This window comes from Notolepis coatsorum (genome assembly GCF_963971535.1).
Source record: "Notolepis coatsorum genome assembly, chromosome: 1".
Classification (NCBI taxonomy): domain Eukaryota; kingdom Metazoa; phylum Chordata; class Actinopteri; order Aulopiformes; family Paralepididae; genus Notolepis; species Notolepis coatsorum.
This window is the reverse complement of record NC_140165.1, coordinates 38,215,594-38,235,595: the sequence shown is the minus strand read 5'-3', so window position 1 is coordinate 38,235,595 and position 20,002 is coordinate 38,215,594. Positions and strand designations below refer to the sequence as shown.

The 20,002-nt window shown below is 41.3% G+C and overlaps 1 protein-coding gene across 1 annotated transcript in view; it reads left to right on the top strand.

Moving 5' to 3' along the window:
- The window catches only part of sctr (secretin receptor), a gene marked incomplete at both ends in the record, with an annotated part of 86,008 nt that extends 73,093 nt beyond the window's left edge, over positions 1-12,915 (top strand). The window contains 3 exons of the mRNA XM_084318087.1: positions 2,293-2,384; positions 3,384-3,522; positions 12,682-12,915. Of these exons, the coding sequence (XP_084174213.1) occupies positions 2,293-2,384; positions 3,384-3,522; positions 12,682-12,915 (465 nt within the window). The remainder of the gene's footprint in view (positions 1-2,292; positions 2,385-3,383; positions 3,523-12,681) is intronic.
- Positions 12,916-20,002: the final 7,087 nt, after the last annotated feature.

The window sequence follows — 20,002 nt, the reverse complement described above, 5'->3', positions numbered from 1 at the left end:
GTATAATGTTTCCAGTCCTTCTAGTTTTTTTGACCGGGATTTACGCAAATTGGAGGCGAAAAGTGTGACATGACCCCTGATAAATCCTTTCAATGCGTTCCACAGGACCCTAGGGTCTTCGACCGTGCCGACATTGATCTGCAAGAATTCAGCTAGTTTACTCCTGAACTCAGTACAGAAATCATCATTCTTTAATAAGGTTGAGTTAAAACGCCACCTGGGAGCTCTCGTGGAGAGCCTGCCAAAGGTTGCCACAAGGAAAATCCCCTTGTGGTCCGAGAGAGCCAGGGGAACCAATGAGACGTCGAAACTATCAAACATATTAGGGGACGCGAATGCATAGTCTATTCGAGAGAAGGTTTTGTGTCTGGCTGACAGGTGAGAGTAATCCTTGAGGGTGGGATTGGATATGCGCCATAGGTCTGCGAGCCCTGTGTCCTGGGCCCACATCCTGAGGGCCTTAGAGGACCGTTTTTGGTCGCTTGTTTCAGAGGACCCAGACCTATCCATCTCCGCATCCCAGCATGCATTAAAATCGCCACCCACAATGAGAGCGTATCCAGTAAGTTCCAACATATTCTTCGTGATTGTATTATAGAACGCTGAATCAAATGTGTTAGGGGCATACAATGCTATTAATGCCATCTTCCTATGAGAGAACTCAACTTTTGCTATAGTAATCCTTCCCTCCGTGTCCGACCACACATCCAGGACTTTGATATCAAGGTTACGTCTTGTAACTATGACGACTCCTTTTGTCTTATGGTCGGCTGAGGATGAGGAGATAACGTGATATTGTCGATTTGCTAGCCTTGACACATCACCCACCAATAAATGCGTCTCACTAAGGAGAGCAATGTCAATATTTCTTCTCTTCAATAACCAAAGGACACTGGCACGCTTGTGTGGGGCGTTAAGACCCCCTGCGTTCCAAATTAAAATATTCAATTTAGCCATGGTCGAACTTGTCTAAATGCGTGGAGAACATACCAGTGCAGCCAGGCTGAGGACAGAGGCGCTGATCCAGGCGGGCCCAGACGGTCAATCCCAAGAGTTCAGAGGAGGAACAATTACACACATACAGGACAACAGTACAGAAAACACAGAAAAATACCACCCCAGTTACAACCAGGGGCGGATTTAGGATTGTAGGAGATCCGGGGCTTAGCCCAGATGGGCCCCTTATTTATTTTTATTTTCTTTAAATTTAAAAAAAAATTTTTTTTTTTTTTTTTTTTGGCAGGCAATGGGTGGTTTGGAGGGGCTCAGTCACGACCCCCTCCACGACAGATTTTTTTTTAATTTAATGAACCTGTACGTGCAATTTCCTGCAATATAGAGCCTTCAATCTTGACCAATAAAGCTGCTCTTTTCACTATAAAACTCAGTTAACCATAACGTAACTCAACAAGAAGACCAATAACAAATAAAAATAAAATAAAGACTAATGGGGAGAAAAGTGTATTTTGCACGATAGAAGGGAGCTCTCGTGAAACACGTCTCACTCCATGAACGCCTGGCTTCGCCCCCTCTCTTTCGAAGTTGGTTAAGGTTAGAGTTTGTCTTAGAGCATGGCGATAGAACGCCTGCCCTGATTCCGACGGTTAAGCTTAGGCACTCTTTCGAAGTTGGTTAAGGTTAGAGTTTGTCTTAGAGCGTGGCGATAGAACGCCAGGTAGTTTGCAGGCTGTTAGACCCGGGAATAGGCGCAAAACTTGCTGTCCCACGATTGGCGCACATGTCACATGACCTGGCCAATCAGAGCGCAAAACTCGAACGCGGAAACAAAGTTCTGTTGTAGAAGGCATACACGCGTCCCAAGCTCATGCTTCTAGGGTTTTCTCTGTCTCTAGTGCTATTGTTTTAATGTTTGTTTTCAACTGCTAGGCAGTGGTGGTTATTTGAGGATTTTTACCCAGTTATTTTTCAGTTTTTATTTTAATTTATTTTATTGTTGTGTCTTCCCCCACCCTCTCTCATCGCTCAGCGATTCCAGTGGTTAGTTCCAGTGTGTCCTACACCCCCCCCCCCCAATCCTGACACTGATGTATTTCTTTTTTTATCAGTACTATTAAAATGGTATCTATAGCACCTTTAAATGATTGAATGTTTTGTCATTTATGATGATATCATGTGCCCTGGGTGAAAATGAGGGGCCCTCAATTGACTCCCGAGGTAAAATAAAGTACAGAGATTTATTTATTTTATTGTATGTATTTAATTTATAATAATGCTCTAATATGTTTACATTGGCATTGTGTCCACTTGCAGTATATATTTATATTTTGTCAGATGAATATGATCTTCTTCCTGAGCATCTTGAGGATTCTGGTGGGCAAACTGAGGATGCCAGATGCACAAAGGAATGAATTCAGCCAATATAAGTAAGTACTGTATATTAAACAAGCACAATGAGATATGTTATATTGTCAGATGAACTCAAAAAAGTTACTTTTCTGGAATATATATATATAAAAAAGAGGACCATCCATTTTAAATTACATTATTGGTTTTGAATCGGTCCCGCCATTTACATTTCACATTTACATTTTGTAATTTAGCTACCGCTTTTATCCAAAGCGACTTACAAGTTTTGTACAACAAGTCAGTAGGAAGGGTACAACTCTATCAGCTGAGTAACAATGTTCATCAAAGTGTTCAGACTTGAGTGCTAGTGTTGAGTGTAGTATGTTAGTATATTAGGAAGAGTGCATGACAATAAGTTCAAGTTTCAAGTTTCTTTAATAGTTGTCATACAGAAGTACAGAATACTTTTATACAAAATGCTTCTTTCTGTTACGCTCCAGAGACTGTGCTAGACAAGAGATAAGTATGAAATAAAATAGTATAGCATGTAATAATAGAAGTAAAAATAGAAGTCATGTACGTAGACAGTGTTCAGTATATACATATGTACAATGTTCGATGCAGAATAGAAGTAACTGAGTTACCATACAATATACAATATACTATGCAATACTAATATACAATACTATATAGTGCAAAGCAGAAATGGGATGAGGTACAATTTACAATAAGGTGTACTGAGGTATGGGTTGTAGTGCAAATCCTTTATCAATAAATATAGTGTGTTTAGGTGTTCTAAAGTGTGGAGAGTGGAAGGTTAGTGTGTTTTTTCTTCTTCATTTCAGATATTGATTGAATTGAATTATGCCGTAATCCCTGGGAACGTACTCATGAATATGAAAACGTTCTGAATACTTTTCAAAATTTCAGATTTTTAAATACCAACATTAAATATGATCAAATATTGTTTTACCGTAAAACATTTTTAAGTCTAAAACACTAGAGTAGTTACCACTCACGGCCACAGGGGGGCGGCTGTCATGGTGCTTGTTTTAGTAAAATTCTTCTTTCATCAGAAGGCTGATCAGATCAACGTTTTTCCTGGTGGCCTTGTTCGGTCTGCAGTACATCCTCTTCGCATTCCTGCCAGTTAAAGTCAGTGGCTTGGTGTTTAAAATCTTGACCTTTGCGGAGCTGGCCCTGTCATCTACACAGGTAGGATAGTTATGGTACTGTGTGTGTGTAGTGTACTAGGGCTGGGTATCGCCACTGATTTCCCAAAACGATTCGATTCCGATTCACAAGGCCCCGAATTGATTCGATTTTCGATCGATTCAATGCTATAAATGGTTCAAGGAACCCTTGCATTGTTAAAAATATCAATGTTTACATTAAGAATTGACTCAAGCAGTTACATGAATGTACTTTTTATTGGAACATTGGCTTTTGCACACGTTTCATAGATTTGTTGTATTTCCACAATATTTCACCTCCACTTTGCACAGCTTACATAATGGCTTTGCTTTTGTCCAGCTCTTCTCTGTCGTCATGTTTTTTAAATCCAAAATGCAACCAGACATCTGCCTTTGCACCTGGCGGTGACTTGAGTGATGCTTTCACTTGATCCATGTTTTTAAGATTCAAACACGTTGCGTGAGATCTGGACAAGAGATGACCAGGAAGCCTGAATGCCTTCTACAACAGAACTGCGTTTCCGCGTCTCTGATTGGCCAGGTCATTTCTGGTCATGTGACATGTACGCCCAATCGTGGGACCGCAAGTTTCTACACTGGTTAAGCTTAGGCGCTCGTTCGAAGTTGGTTAAGGTTAGAGTTTGTCTTAGAGCATGGCGATAGAACGCCAGGTAGTTTGCAGGCTGTTAGACCCGGAAATAGGCGCAGAACTTGCTGTCCCACGATTGGCTCACATGTCACATGACCTGGCCAATCAGAGCGCAAAACTCGAACGCGGAAACGCAGTTCTGTCATAGAAGGCATACACGCGACCAGGAAGGGAAATGGCATAATGACAAAATGTGGGGATACATACAAATAAAATAAAAAATGTATCTATGGATTATGAATCAATAGTCGCTCATTCAATCGATTCAGAATCGGGAAATCTATTATTTTTAAACCAGCCCTAGTGTGTGCTTACGTGCACGTGTGACTCAGTCAGTCAATGAGTTCTGTCAGTTTTACACAATTTGAATTTGTACAGTATATTTGCATAATTATTAGCATGTTCTTTTAAAGGAACACACCAACATTATTGGAAATGCGCTTACAGTCTTCTCCAGAGTCAGACAAGAAGATGGATACCAATTTCCTCTCTGCGTTCAGTAGAGAGCTTGCCTACCTTAGCGCTAGGGGTGGGACGATACATCGATCCAGATCGATATATCGATCTATTATCAATAATCAAATAGGATCGATGCAACGTAAAAAGATCGATTCATATCTCTTATTTTGAAAATCCCATGTCTGGTATCCGCTCGGCTCGGATCAACAGCAGACAGCAGTAGCGTCTAGAGCGTCACTAGAGCAAGACTAGTGTGCCTATTCTGTGACCCAAAACATGTCCCTGCTGTTTTATTCCGCAACGGGTCCAATGCATCTAACCTGCTTTGCAATCCTCGCCACTCGATTATGCCCACGTCGCGTTAAAGATCAAAGATCCGGTGATGACGTCAGTGTGAGAGAGACGCTTCTGCTGTTCTCCCCAAACCCCACAGAGAAAATGTTAGTTTAAACACTACTTATAGTCAACAAAGTTTTAATCCATGGTAGAGTTGAAGTAACCCTAATAATGGCAGAGGACAACTCATCAACAATAGAAAACAGACTGAAAAAGCTGGAAAAAACAGTGACGACTTTGCAACAGCGGGCGGAAGATGCCGACAATCAAAGCCGACGTGAAAGCGTTTGTATTATGGGTTTGAAAGAGGGGACAGAGGGCACACAACCTGTTAAATTCTTCGAGACCTGGCTTCCAACTCTGCTTAATATCGATACAGAAAAAGGCAGTGTGAAGATTGACAGGTGTCGCGGGGCTGCAGGAGACATCCAGCCTGATAAAACCAGACCTATGGTCATAAAATTTCAAACTATGCGAGATGCACAACGAATTATGACAGCAGCACGGGCGAAAGGCGTACTGAACTACGAGGGCAATAAACTTCTGATCAGACCAGACATCTCCTATCAGACCAGGATGGAAAGACGTAAATACAACACTGTGTGTGATCAGCTCATCAAAAAAGGGATACGATTTAAAATGCGCTTCCCTTCGAGACTAACCATTACACACAACGGCGAGGACCACTCTTTCAAGACCCCACAAGAAGCGGAAGATTTTCTGAAAGACTGGGATTAAAGGTACTGCCCACCCAACACATGGATCGGACTGATGGAATGCGCTCATGCAGAACGGACTGAGGTCTCTCTCTCTCTCTCTCTCTCTCTCTCTCTCTCTCTAGTTTTGTTGTTTTTTTCTTCTTTTTTTCCTCCCCATTTTTTTCCCTGGCTCACTTCACATTATACTGGTATAGGTTATTAATTATTATGTATTAAAAGACTAGTTTTTATGATGTCCAGCTTTGATTTCAGACACAAATATTGGGGCTCCCCCCAACCCCCACAATGAGTTGGAATGGAGTAGTCCGGATAAAACTATGGCAAGCATATCTAACCTATGGAGTGCTACAGTAGTTCATGGTTAGGATGATATTTTTTTTATAGTCACCGTAATCTCCCGGGCTCTCCCCGCATTTCTTCTTTTTTTTCTTTTCTTTTAATTTAATTTGTATCACTTTATCTGATATGGGCTATACAGTTTCATGATATGCTTTAGTCACGTGATTTACGGTTTAAATACTCTTAACTCCTTCAGATATCAAACAATGGATTCAAAATCATGATTATAGATCAGTGGTACAACTATCTTTGTCTTATTATTATTATTATTATTATTATTATTATTATTATTATTATTATTATTATTATTATTATTATTATTATTATTATTATTATTATTATTATTATTATTTATTACACCGTAGTCATGCAATTCAGACAAACAAACAGACCAATGTAACTCCAATTTGAATATATACACAAAAAAATATGATTAATTCCCATAGTTTATTATTATTATTATTATTATTATTATTATTATTATTATTATTATTATTATTATTATTATTATTATTATTATTATTATTATTATTATTATTATTATTATATATATCCCCCCCCCCCCCCCTCTTCTCCTGATTGCAATTTTTCCTTTAACTCCATAAGGGCCACAATATGTGGACAAAAATAATGGTAATAATAAATAAGAGGGATTAAACAGAAGAAAATGGTCATACTATTTTTGGTCAAATTATCGGATGCGAGTAGCCTATATTATCTTTAAATATCTGATTGAAATTACACCTACAGACAAGGAGTGAAGCTCCAGTACTGTTGGGTTCTGTAACTATTTACTACCAATTGATACGGCGGTGTGGGGATGGGGGGGGTGTGCGGAGAGGGGCCGATTTTATCACTCGATAGATTGGCCTTTTACTCTCCCGCGGCGGGACTCCTCTCAGCTTCACTGGAACGATGTTAATCATTTTAGCCCATCCATTAGGGATGGGCCGTATGTGTTTTATGTGTAACCCGTCTGTACAAGACGGTAGGGTTATTTTGTTTTATGTACTTCACCCCCTCCCCCCTCCGTTCACCTCCTTATTCCAGCCATTTAGAGACCTGCCCACATTAGCTTCAAGAGACTCCCAGTACGCACTCATGCAACACATTATGTATTATATTAGTTTTTGACATGAGTGATCTTAAAATTATAACCCTCAATGTGAAGGGTATAAATAATGTGGTCAAGCGTCAAAAAATATTGTCCTATCTGAAAAAGGAAAAATGTCAAATAGCCTTTTTACAGGAAACTCACCTGTCTGACATAGAACATATGAAATTACAGCGTAACTGGGTAGGCCAGGTATATCACTCCTCTTACAATACAAAAAGCCACGGAGTAGCTATTCTTGTACATAAGAATCTCCCATTTACCCTAGAAAAGGCGGTGTCTGACGATGAAGGGAGATATGTCTTGTTATCAGGTTTCCTTTATGGTGAACATATCCTTCTGGGCTGTGTATACGCTCCTAATGTATTTGAGGCCTCCTTTTTCTCTAAATTACTGTCTGCAATATCCGCATTCTCAATTAACTACACCATCATCGGGGGAGATTTTAACTCCACTCCCAATGCAAATGTTGACCAGTCAACCCCACGACCTACTCCGTCTCGTAAAAGTGTCAGACTTGGAGAGCTATGTAATGATTTGGAGCTATTTGATGTTTGGAGAGTACTCAACCCAAGAACAAGAGACTTCACTTTTTTCTCTCGACCTCACCAGGTGTACTCTAGAATCGATTTTTTTCTGACGTCTAGAATGATATTGGATAGGACTAAGGAGTGTATAATAGGCACACAGACGCTCTCGGATCACTGTCCAGTTAGCCTGACTCTCCACATGCCCTATAGGGACCCTGCCAGTAGACAATGGCGTTTGAATCCTTCTTTGATGAGCAGCCCCCCGTTTTTGGAATATATTACTAACAAATGGACTTTTCTTCTCTGTAAACAAAACCCCCGGGATGAGCCCCTCCACATTATGGGAGGCAGCAAAGGCATATCTCCGGGGCTGTATTATCTCGTACAATTCGGCTCAACGAAAAGAGGCCATCAAAAATCAACTGGAACTTGATGGCCCAGAATTCTATAAAAAAATGAGTAAGGTTATAGTCGGACCTCTGAGAGAGATGTATGCAGACTCATTACAAAGAGGCAGTCTTCCCCAAACACTGAACTTGGCTAATATATCTCTCATCCTTAAAAAAGATAAACCAGCTGACGTGTGTGGCTCTTATAGGCCCATTAGCTTGATAGCGGTGGATAGTAAAATACTCTCCAAATTATTAGCAAGGAGGATAGAGGGACTGCTGCCTCTGATAATAAACGTAGACCAGACAGGTTTTGTACAAGGCTGACACTCCATTGCAAACGTGAGGCGGTTACTGAATGTTATACAGTACTCTAATCAGCTGAAACACAAAGCGCTAGCAGTGTCACTAGACGCGCAGAAAGCTTTTGATAGAGTAGAATGGCGGTACCTGTTCGACGTCATGGAGAGATATGGACTTGGAGGGGATTTCCTTAAGTGGATTCAAACCATCTACCACTCTCCTGTGGCCTGTGTCCTTACCAATGGTACCTGCTCTGAGCCTTTCCCCCTGGCAAGAGGCACAAGGCAAGGGGACCCCCTAAGCCCATTACTGTTTGCCGTAGCACTCGAACCGCTAGCAGAGGCTATCCGGTGTCATCATGAAATTGAGGGGGTCTCACTCACGACAGGGGGCACCCCCCACAAAATAGCTCTATATGCAGATGACATTATACTGTTTCTGTCCTCCCCAAAGAGGTCAGTGCCTACTGTCCTTTCAATTGTTAAAGACTTCGGCGCTATCTCAGGCTACAAAATTAACCAAAGTAAATCTGAGGCAATGCCACTAGGAACCCTGACCCAATCAGACATCCCAGATAATTTTCCTTTTAAATTGACTACGTCAGGATTCATATATCTTGGCATTAAAGTCTCTCCCAACTTAAAAGATATGGCACGTCTGAATCTGGCCCCAGTCACCACAGCGGTTAAGAGAGATCTGGAACGGTGGCATGACCTCCCACTATCAGTCATGGGATGGGCGAGTCTAATAAAAATGAACATTCTACCCCGCCTTCTATACCCCTTACAAATGCTTCCCATATGGGTATCCAAAAAAGATATTAAAGATCTGGAGAAGGCTTTTTCTAAGTTCATTTGGCATGGAAAGAGACCCAGGCAAAGATTTAAAATCTTGCAGCTACCAACCAGTAAAGCGGGCCTTGCCATGCCAAATATACTCTTCTATAACTGGGCATGTCACGCTTGTTACATCTGGGAATGGTTACAAGCCTATCTACATAATAAGAACTGTGTGGACTCGTGGGGCTGCTCACCAAACTCACTATGGGCACTGGTAACCGGTAATAAAGATAAGATTCATAGGGAGATACGAGGCAATCCAATTATCTATAACTCTATCAGAGTGTGGCGACAGATTACCATCTACACAGGGAGAGGAGACCTAAGATCATTGCTAATACCAATCTCTAGCAACCATGAATTTGGACCTGGGCGCAGTTCGGCCATCTTTAAGACCTGGCACTCACTAGGGCTTTGTGTATTGGGGGATCTGTTTAGGGATGGTGTGTTGATGTCGTTTCAGCAACTGCAAACACAATTTAACCTCCCAAGAGAATTTTTTTTGGTTTCTTGCAAATACGACATTTTATTAACTCACTACAGCTGCCAATGCCAATGGGCTCCCTTTACAGCAAAACAGAGAACTTCTTATCCAACTGTAGTAAGGTATCACATTTCATCTCGGCGTTTTACTCACTGCTGTACTCACTGGACTCACAGGAGTTACCATCCCTCCGCAAATGGGAAAGAGATTTTAACAGTGAATATATTGAAGACGACTGGCAGGAGGCCATTGACTCAGTTAAAAAGGTTTATACTTGTAACAGACTAAGAGAAACACAATATAAAATTCTTCACAGATTACACATCACACATGTGTTACTAAACAAAATGGACCGTTCAATATCTCCATTATGTTCGAAATGTCAAACAGATCTGGGCACCTACTATCACTACTTTTGGGAATGTAAGTGTATATCCAGGTTCTGGGGCCAAGTGGCACGTGAGCTGAGCGACATTTTCAAGGTGAAAATAAAGAAGGATCCAGGAGCTTTTTTACTGGGACTCCCATCAAAGGAAAATAATTTGACACCCTTACAATTCAAACTATTTGATAAACTTCTGCTTTCAGCCCGGAAATGCATTTTGATAAACTGGATTAAGGATAGGCCTCCATCCATACAGATATGGTACAGAGAGATCTTCGGTGTGCTACCCCATGAAAGACTCTGTGCAATGCATAGAGGCAACGACGCTTCCTTTCAGGATGTGTGGGCCCCACTATTGGACTACTTTCCTGCTACAATTTCTTAAATTTTTTTTGTATGGACAGACTTTGGATAGAAAAAAATAATATATGTATATATATGTATGCCTACATGTGAATGGGCTCGAGGCAAGTGCAGTACTGTGCAGTGCCTGTCTGGGTTAGATTTCCTTTTTTTGCTTGTTTTTCTTTTTGATCTGTTTTTGCTGGCATGACGGCATAGATGAACTGGAGGAACCCCCCCCCCCCCCCCCCCTTCTGTCCCAATGTGTGTTTTGTAATGTAAGTAACTGTATGTGAAAAATCTTTTAAAAAAACCAATAAAAATATCAAAAGAGAAAGATCAAAGATAACGTTACGTTAGCGTAAGCTAACAAGCTAACCCAGAGCCATAGGCAGAGAGAAGTGGGGACTGGGAAGGAGGGTGCATTCTCGGGATAGCCCCACTAACAGGATCTGGCCGGTACTGCACCTTCGGACTCCCAATATGCCTTTTCCAGCCAAAATACAGCTCTGTGACAGACAGTGAATATGATATTAATATCGAAAAAAAAGATAAACGAACCAAAAACAGTGAACAGGAGGTCTATTTGTATTAAAAACAATAGATTGTTTTTCATTTAAATGTCTGGAAGAGCTCAATAATAAAAATTGCCTTTTTTTTTGTTGATTGTGTTAAATGGGCATATAATATCGTCTCATATCGATCGCAGGCACCTGAATCGAATCGTATCATATCGTGGCAGACTGTGTGATATCGGATAATATCGTATCGTTGTCCAAGGAATCGATATCGTATTGTATCGTGATGAAACTGGTGATTCCCACCCCTACTTAGCGCAATGAATGGGTAACAGCCATCTAGCGTAAAACCTATAGGTGTTAAGGGGCGGCTAAGTGGCGCAGTGGGCAAGGCGCTCGCCACTAACGCAGGAGATGCTGGGTTCGAGCCCAGCTCTCGGCGTTGCTACCAGCTTGGTCGTTCATACTAACACAATTGGCAGTGTTAGGGGTGGGAAGCTGGTGAGTGGGGATCGGACGTTGTGGACAGCGACTCCTACAGGTCGGTTGGTGCGCCTGCGCAGCAGAATCAGGAAGCGACGGGGGCGGTGTGTCCCTCCCACGCAGACCCTCGCCGCTGAGAGATCGCGGTGTGCAGGTGAAAAGATGCGACGGCTGCCTCCTCGTGTACCGGAGGGGACACGTGATGCAAGGCTTCGTCCACATTGCAGCCGGCCTGTGGGAGGCATAGTCTAACAGCGTTCGAGACAGGGGAGGGTAGAATTGGACGATACGAAATAAAAAAATTTAAATGGGAGAAAAAGTAGATAAAAAAAAAGAAAAAAACTATAGGTGTTAGTTGGCCAATGCCTAGGCTAGCCGGCAGCCGCTACGCATCTGTTTCAATTCATTGTGCTAAGCTAGGCTAGCGTGCAGCCGGATAGCTTTCTACTGAACGCACAGATAGGAAACTGGTATCTATCTTCTTGTCTGACACTGGAAGAGAATGTCCCATAATGTTGGCGTGTTATTTCTAAAGTGAACCTTTTATTTAGAGAGACAGCTGGGGTTTACAGCGAAAAAAGAAACCCATGCATAAACTCTTTATTGGCTGTGGAGCCGATTATCGCATAGTACTGTATATTTGTATATCTTGTATGTCATAAATATCTGGATGAAACAGTACTGTATATCTGTGTCGTGTATGTCAGAAATGTCATGATGAATTGAAAATGGGGGACCCTGATGTAAACGAGACGAAAGTCTTTCTCTGGTCTACATCCCCTTAACAAATTGTTTGTATTGAGCCGTACTGTATTGTACACATTTTTCAATCTGTTAATAACATTTTCAATCAATCAAAAACATACATCTGATTAGCACTATACTCAGTAATACTAATATATATATTTTATACCCAGTTGAATCTCCTGTACATTGTTCCAAACCGTTCTCTTTGTTGTTATGGGGCGACAGTGGCTGGGGAGGTAGAGCAGTCGCCTGGTTATCTTCAGGTTCCCGGTTTGATTCCAGGTTTGATTCCCGCTCCTCCCCGGCAGCGTGTTGAAGTGTCCTTGAGCAAGACACCTAACCCCTAACTGCTCCCGATGATGAGCAGGTAGGCACCTTGCGTGGTCGCCTCCGCCATCGGTGTGTGAGTGAATGGGTAAAAATGTGAGGAACAAATTGAAAAATCGCTTTGCTGCTATATAAATGCAGCCATTTACGTCGTTGTTTGTTATTGTTTACTGAACCGTTATTTTCACACGGCACCTTTTGTGTTTTCTCCACGTGAGGGCTTCGCGGTGGCTGTGCTCTACTGCTTCCTCAACCGGGAGGTGCAGCACGAGATCCAGAGGCGGTGGAGGAGGTGGAGGCTGAAGCGGCATCTCCACGGCCGGCCCCACCGGCAGCCGCGCGGCTCGCTCAGCCACAGCAGCTCTCCCGTCACACAGGTCTCCCTGCTCCCCTGCGCGCCCTTCAGCCCGCCGGCCGCCACTGGGAACCTGTTGGACACTGGAGAGATGTGATCGGGGCTCTCGTGATTATCCCCCCGCCCTGCCCCCCCGTCCCAAACTGAACAAGTTATAGGAACACGCCAACATTTTGGGAAATTAGCTTACAGTCTTCTCCATAGAGAGACAAGAAGATTGATACCAGTCTCCTCTCTGTGCGTTCAGTAGAAAGCTATCTGGCTGCACGTTAGGCTAGCTTAGCACAGTGCTGGTTAGCTTCAGGAGAGGTGTTAGTTGGACAATGCCTAGGCTAACCGGGCACTGTCCGCTTTCATTCATTGCGCTAAGCTAGGCTAACGTGCAGCCAGATGGCTTTCTACTGAACGCACAGAGAGGAAACTGGTATCTTCTTGTCTCTCTCTGGAGAAGACTGTAAGCTAATTTCCCAAAATGTTGGCATGTTCCTTTAATATTAGATTTGCTTAGATTCAAATGTATTGTCATTATACAGCACAAGTACAGCACAACAAAAATATGTTTGGCATCCAACCAGAATGCAAATGTAACAGTGCAATAGTAATATACAATGTACAGGTGATTAAACTGGGTGTAGTACATTTTAATTAGTACTACTGAGTATAGTGCTACTACTAGTAAGGGTACAGCTATAGTATCTACAGATATGTAAAAAGGATTATATGCAGGTATGTACAGACAGATGTGGATATATATACACGTAAGAATAAATATATATATATACCCCATTAAGTTAAGTTGTGTTCATTTGATATGAACGTTACAGTAGTATTCGAATTGTAACATATTACATTCATGCACAAAAGACCAGATGCAGTCTTTGTAGAGAAATGCACATTTGAACTGTCCACAGGAGAAAAGTATATACTAAAATACATCCACAAATACATAACCTATACACAAATACAGATGTAAATACATGTACTAAAATACATCCACAAACACATAACCTATACACAAATACAGATGTATACATGTACTAAAATAGATCCACAAATACATAACCTATACACAAATACAGATGTAGATACTATACTAAAATGCATCCACAATTAGATAGCCTAGAATACATTATGCACATACGAAATATGGGTGTGTCTATAGAGGTGTGAGAACAATGTTGCTTCTCTTTAAGCCATAATTTAATACCTCTATTAAAAACATAAAAATTGTATTGTGTTTTCAATTAAGTTGGTAGACCGTTCCATCATTTTGCTCCTTTAACAGTCTGACCAGATGTGGTCTTGTTAAGGCCTGTGTATTGGCTCTACTGGTGACTTGTAATGAGGTCACTTATTACAGGCAACAACCGTTTAATTAATTGCCAAACCCGAGATAAGTCGGGTTAACTCGACATGCGTTTGCTGCCAGACCTGAGATATCTCAGGTTTTGGTAGTTTATTCTTTTATTCGATATTTGTATTCATTATTCATCCAGGGACCTTGGTGTTACCATAGGGAATGAGTCTAAGATCGCCAAAGTGCAATACCGGCTGCATCCAGCTAGATGGCGGTATCGAGCACCCTTTGAAAACCTTGTATCTTGGCCTGTGCAACGGTCAAATGTCACCGGGCTCACTTTTCTTTGTCAGGTTAATGGAGCGGTTATAACGATCGGATTAAGATGATTGACATGATGTGTGGTGGATTATGTTGGCGACACGATCGACACCAATACTGGGACTCGCAATCCGATAATTGGAATATTCTTTTTGGGGTACATCCTAGTGAAGGTAAGGGCTATATGATATCAATCCTGCATTGATCCAATCATGTCTTCACCCCGATCGCAACATGTCTGTGTAACGTTACTCCACAACGTATGCCGTTGGTGACGATCAAAGCATCAAAAAATGACCCCCCCCCCCCTTCATGCATTCATGATGAAACATAATACCTATGATATAGATTTGATTTGGGAATAATAGCATGTAGAATTGACGTATATGGCTATTACTCAGCCTTTCGGGAATTACCCCAGACCACGCTATAACCATACTTATATACACCACGGTTTAACACGGGAACGTATGGATGAAGAAATTAATTATTTTTCACATATTGAACGATAGATAGGTGATGTCAAATGGGCCATAGTATTGTATCCATAGCTATAATATAGAATATAATTATAGCTCTACAAACAAGGTGACGCACTCCAATTATTATTATTATTATTATTATTATTATTATTATTATTATTATTATTATTATTATTATTATTATTATTATTATTATTATTATTATTATTATTATATCTTTTAAAGTGTGGCATTGCTATGATGGGCCCCGTCTAATAGCTGGCTGTCAATGAGTTAAATATTTGCCTATTATTTGCTCAAATGTATTATGTATGGATATAGCATCTTACTAAATTGCATATACATTTTATTAGTATTTTAGTTCATGTCATCTCTCTGCCTTGCTGTTTCAGATTGCATCATTCTCCCGATCATTAGGTCTAAAATAGCACGAATGGGGCTAGCCCCTCTCTATCAATGCAGTGTGTACGGTACGTGGGAACATCCAAGTGCGCATGCTCAGGGTGTTGTCTCATTCACAGTAGACCACATCAGTTTGATGGCAAGTGGGGCTCGGAGCCCCTAGCCCCAAGTGTACGTCATTTCGTATTTCAAAGTTGATTGGCTGGCGTCGGATTTCAGTCGGCAAGAAGCTTTTCATTGCTAACGACAGCTACTGTGAACTACCTAGCTAGTGACGTTACGTGAAAATGAACAAGGTGGATTATTTACTCAAGCAATGGTTTGAAACCCTGAATTTGGAGGAGATAATTGAAATCAAACGTCTGGGTCCACACCAAGCCACTGGATATCGTTATAACTCAAACAGCTTGCAAAGGTAACCGTTAACATCCATCCATGACAACAACCTAGAAGAGGCTTTTACTGAGACCCGTCAGTCTGCTGAAAATCATAATAACAACTCCTATGACGACATCTGAGTCAGAGAGGAACTTTTCCACCTTATTAAAGAGCATACAAACGCTTACTCGCAATACCATGGGACAGCCAGTGCTGCCTTTCTCTTCAAGTGAGCCCACGCTTTGGTGAGTGATATTTTATCATCCTGATGTTATGGTCCATGCTTTGTCAATGCTGTTGTGTTGAATCGCTTGATAATAATAACTTTATTTGTATAGCACTTTTCATACAGAGGTTGCAGTTCAAAGTGCTTCACAACAGTAAAAAAAAAAATACAGGCATGAGCGAGTAGTTGATGATGGTAGTGTCATGTTTAAAGACAAGGTTGTCATAATATGGTTGTTATAGAATCCCTAAGAAAGTTTTCTATGTGTGCTTTGGTGTGGCCTTCAGTGGCTAATAAATAAGGTGTTTCTTGACACTAAAAACTTCCGCTTTCATGAGGGGCGAGGGGGACCCCAAAAAATCGTGGTCCGCCAAAAGGGGGCCTGACAAAAAAAATTCTAAATCACTTGAAGTGTGAATGTGATATATCACAAAATATCAACCTTGACTGTCTTTGACTATCAATGAACACAATACTCTAACTTACCATCTAACCATTTAAAACATTGTTCCTCTGAAAACTTAAAATGGACTTATATGGTTCTTCCTCCGAGGTATTCAATTAATGAACGAATAAAGCCCTAGCCTGTAGCCTAATCCTACTAGTTATATATAGGCTAGTTATTGGGGATTTAATGTGATTTGAATTGACATTACAAGAGGTGACATTGCAATAGTCCTCCACAAGATGGCACAAGAATTTCAGCAAATTATCAGAGTGGACTTGGGTCTGCCCGTGGATTACTTTGCATTGCTTTGCCTTGACATGCGTTTTGGCATATGATATAGCTCACAGCACCAGGCAAGAGAAGAAGAAAAAACATCAGTGGGTCCCAACCCCTACACAGTAAATTTCGCAGAGTAAATTTTACTCAAACTGAGTACATTTAAAATACTCAGTTTGAGTCAAATGTACTCATTTTGAGTCAAATGTAGGCCTACTCTGCGAAATGTACTGTGTAAATTGAAAACCACTGTGCTGAGGGGTGGGTCAGCACACTGGGACAGCCTTCAATCACCCTGTATGTTTCAAGTGAGCGAGTTGAGAGTGCACTCTAAATGTTGTTGTGTATACTCTGTACAACTGCTTACCTGTGTGTGTAATATACCCATGACTACAGGCACAGCCCATGAGCCTCTCAGGCAGGCTATGCACTATGACAAAGTCAGTCCCTCACAAACTTTAGCACGGCAGGAAAGAGGTGTTTGCATACTGAAGGTGATTATGATTAAACACCATCAGTCTCTTCTCACCTGTAACCCTCACACACCCTCTCACTCTCTCTCTCCCCCCTCCCCTGTCTCTCCTTTTCCACCTCTCCCTCCTCTATCTATCCCTCTCAATCTCTCTATCTCTCCCTTTTCCTCTCCCCCCCTCTCTCTGGGCTGATCCGTCGTGGTATTTCCCAGTAATAAAACATGAGAGTATCTCCCTCATCCATTAATCAACAAGAACTAAGGTCAGCCAACGATGATCTCTGGCACACACACACACTTACTCACCCACTGACGAACACACTCATGGACACACACACACACACACTTACAGATCATTCACTCACTCGCGGATACACCAATTCATGGACACAGACCACAAAGGTACACACACATTGACACAAACCACACACACACTTGCATCCATCAACACAAACTACACTCACAGTCAAAGACACGTACACAAATCCCATATGCATTCATACATACAAGCAAGTGTGCATGCTCGTGCACACACACACACACACACACACACACACACACACACACACACACACACACACACACACACACACACACACACACACACACACACACACACACACACACACACACACACACACACACACACACACACACAGGCAAGTGTGCACATACGTACATAGATACGAATGCACACATTTATGGTTTAAGTGCATACACAGCATACATATACAGACCCTCTTAAATATGCACATGCACACACACACACACACACACACACATGCACATACCTAGACAGCATTATTTATAATTGAAGTGTCATTAATGCAGATAAATAATTAAGCTGTCGGCAGTGCCTTCATGCAGGTAATGAGGGCTGGGGGACAGAGAGCACTTTAGCCTCATTATCTCTTGGTGACAAGTTTGACAGTCTGGTGACAGTTGTCTTTTTAAAGGGGGATACTGCCTTGGCACGTAAAGAAAACATGCACTTTGGAACATTGTATTCTATTGTAAATCTTAATATAGACACATTTTACTCTAGCGTTTACACTACCAGCATGAATAAACTCTTTAATGACACTTCAAAACTGTATCTGTTGCACTTGTATCAAGAGCTCAGTCAATCAACTAGGGAATGAGAGATATGCTCCATTTCTGTTTTTGGTGGTAGGGCTACCCATTGTCATTATGTATGGATCATGAATTGGACCTTTAAACGTGCCCTATATTTATAAAAAAAAAAGACGCTGAAAAACTGATCCATGCCTTTATCTCAAGCCGACTTGACTACTGTAATGCACTCCTCACTGGCCTCCCAAAAAAAAACACAGAACGACTCCAACTCATTCAAAACTCGGCAGCTAGGCTACTAACTAGAACCAAGAGGAGAGACCACATCAGTCCTGTATTAGCTAACCTACACTGGCTTCCGGTAACATTTAGAATTGATTTCAAGGTCCTCCTCCTTATATACAAAGCACTAAATAGAACAGGATCAAGCTACATTGCAAATTCTCTAGTCAACTATGTGCCTCCTAGAACATTGCGATCATCTACTACTGGTCTATTGAAGGTTCCAAGCCACAGTCTAAGGAAAATCGGGGATGTAACCTTTGCAAACTATGCACCAAAGTTATGGAACACACTATCTATGGACATTAGGGAAGCTAGATCTCTTAATATTTTCGAAAATAAGCTAAAAGTTTACCTCTTCACCATAGCCTTCTAATACACCCCGCTGTTGATTGTACTGTAGCACTATTTTACTCTGTCCATTCTATTGCATAATTTTATTTTACTATCTATTCTATTCTATTCTATTCTATTATTGCACTGTATTATTTTACTCTGTCTATTGCTTTTTATTACAGGTTCAAAACTGTCAGGTATTAAACTGTGTGGGTATTAAACAAGAGACTGTCAGGCTTTAAAACTGTGTAGGACCCAGGCCTAGAACTGCACCCTGAGAGAGGGAACTGCACCCTGAGAGGGAGGTTTGCCTTGGGTGGGAGGTTCAAAGGGTCAAAGTGGGTATAAAACAGGAGAGAAGACTGTCAAGTGTTAAACTGTGGATACCAAACAGAGAAGGTAAAGACGACTTTGAACTGTTGAACAGTAATCCAGAACTATTTTATTGCACTGTAAAATATATATATATTTTAATCTATTCTATTCCACAATTTTATTGCACTGCACTATTGCACTATTTTACTCTGTCTATTTAATCTTACTATTTTTATTATTGTCTATAAAACTGAATCAAACCATAAACAAGGTGGCCTGTTGGGATGTTAGATCCTAATGTAAAAAACTGTGATTTTATATGTCTGCACTTTATGTGCTCATTTTATGCCTGTCTTTTTTCTGTTGTGAAGCACTTTAAGCTGCAGTTTCTGTATGAAAGGTGCTATAAGGTCCTTCCCAGCCCTTCCCAGAGACAGTCGCATTTCTCTCCTCTCCCCAGGCTCCTCAAGGCCGTTCCTACCGCCGCCTCTACTGCTCCATGGAGCCCGACGCTGCTATGCTCTGCTTCGTGCCGGTGGCCGGACTATACTCAAATCAACTCTAAATGGATCTAATCAGTGGATTGCATATTTTCTTCAAGAAGCAGAATAAGGCTAACCCTCTCTGCCTATTGGGACATCATAATCGGGCTACCAACTTGAAGACGTGGTCATTTTTGGATTATCAAAGCTTTTGGACTGCAATAAGAAGATTTTGGATCTGTTTACCGCGCACAGGACCTACCAAAATGAACTGATTAAGACACTTGGACTAATAATGCATTCAGTCATTTGGACGGAGTTGTTAAAACTCACTCCACTCAAATCAATAGTTATATTTCACTCTATTCAAATCAAATTTAAAGTGACGTGGCT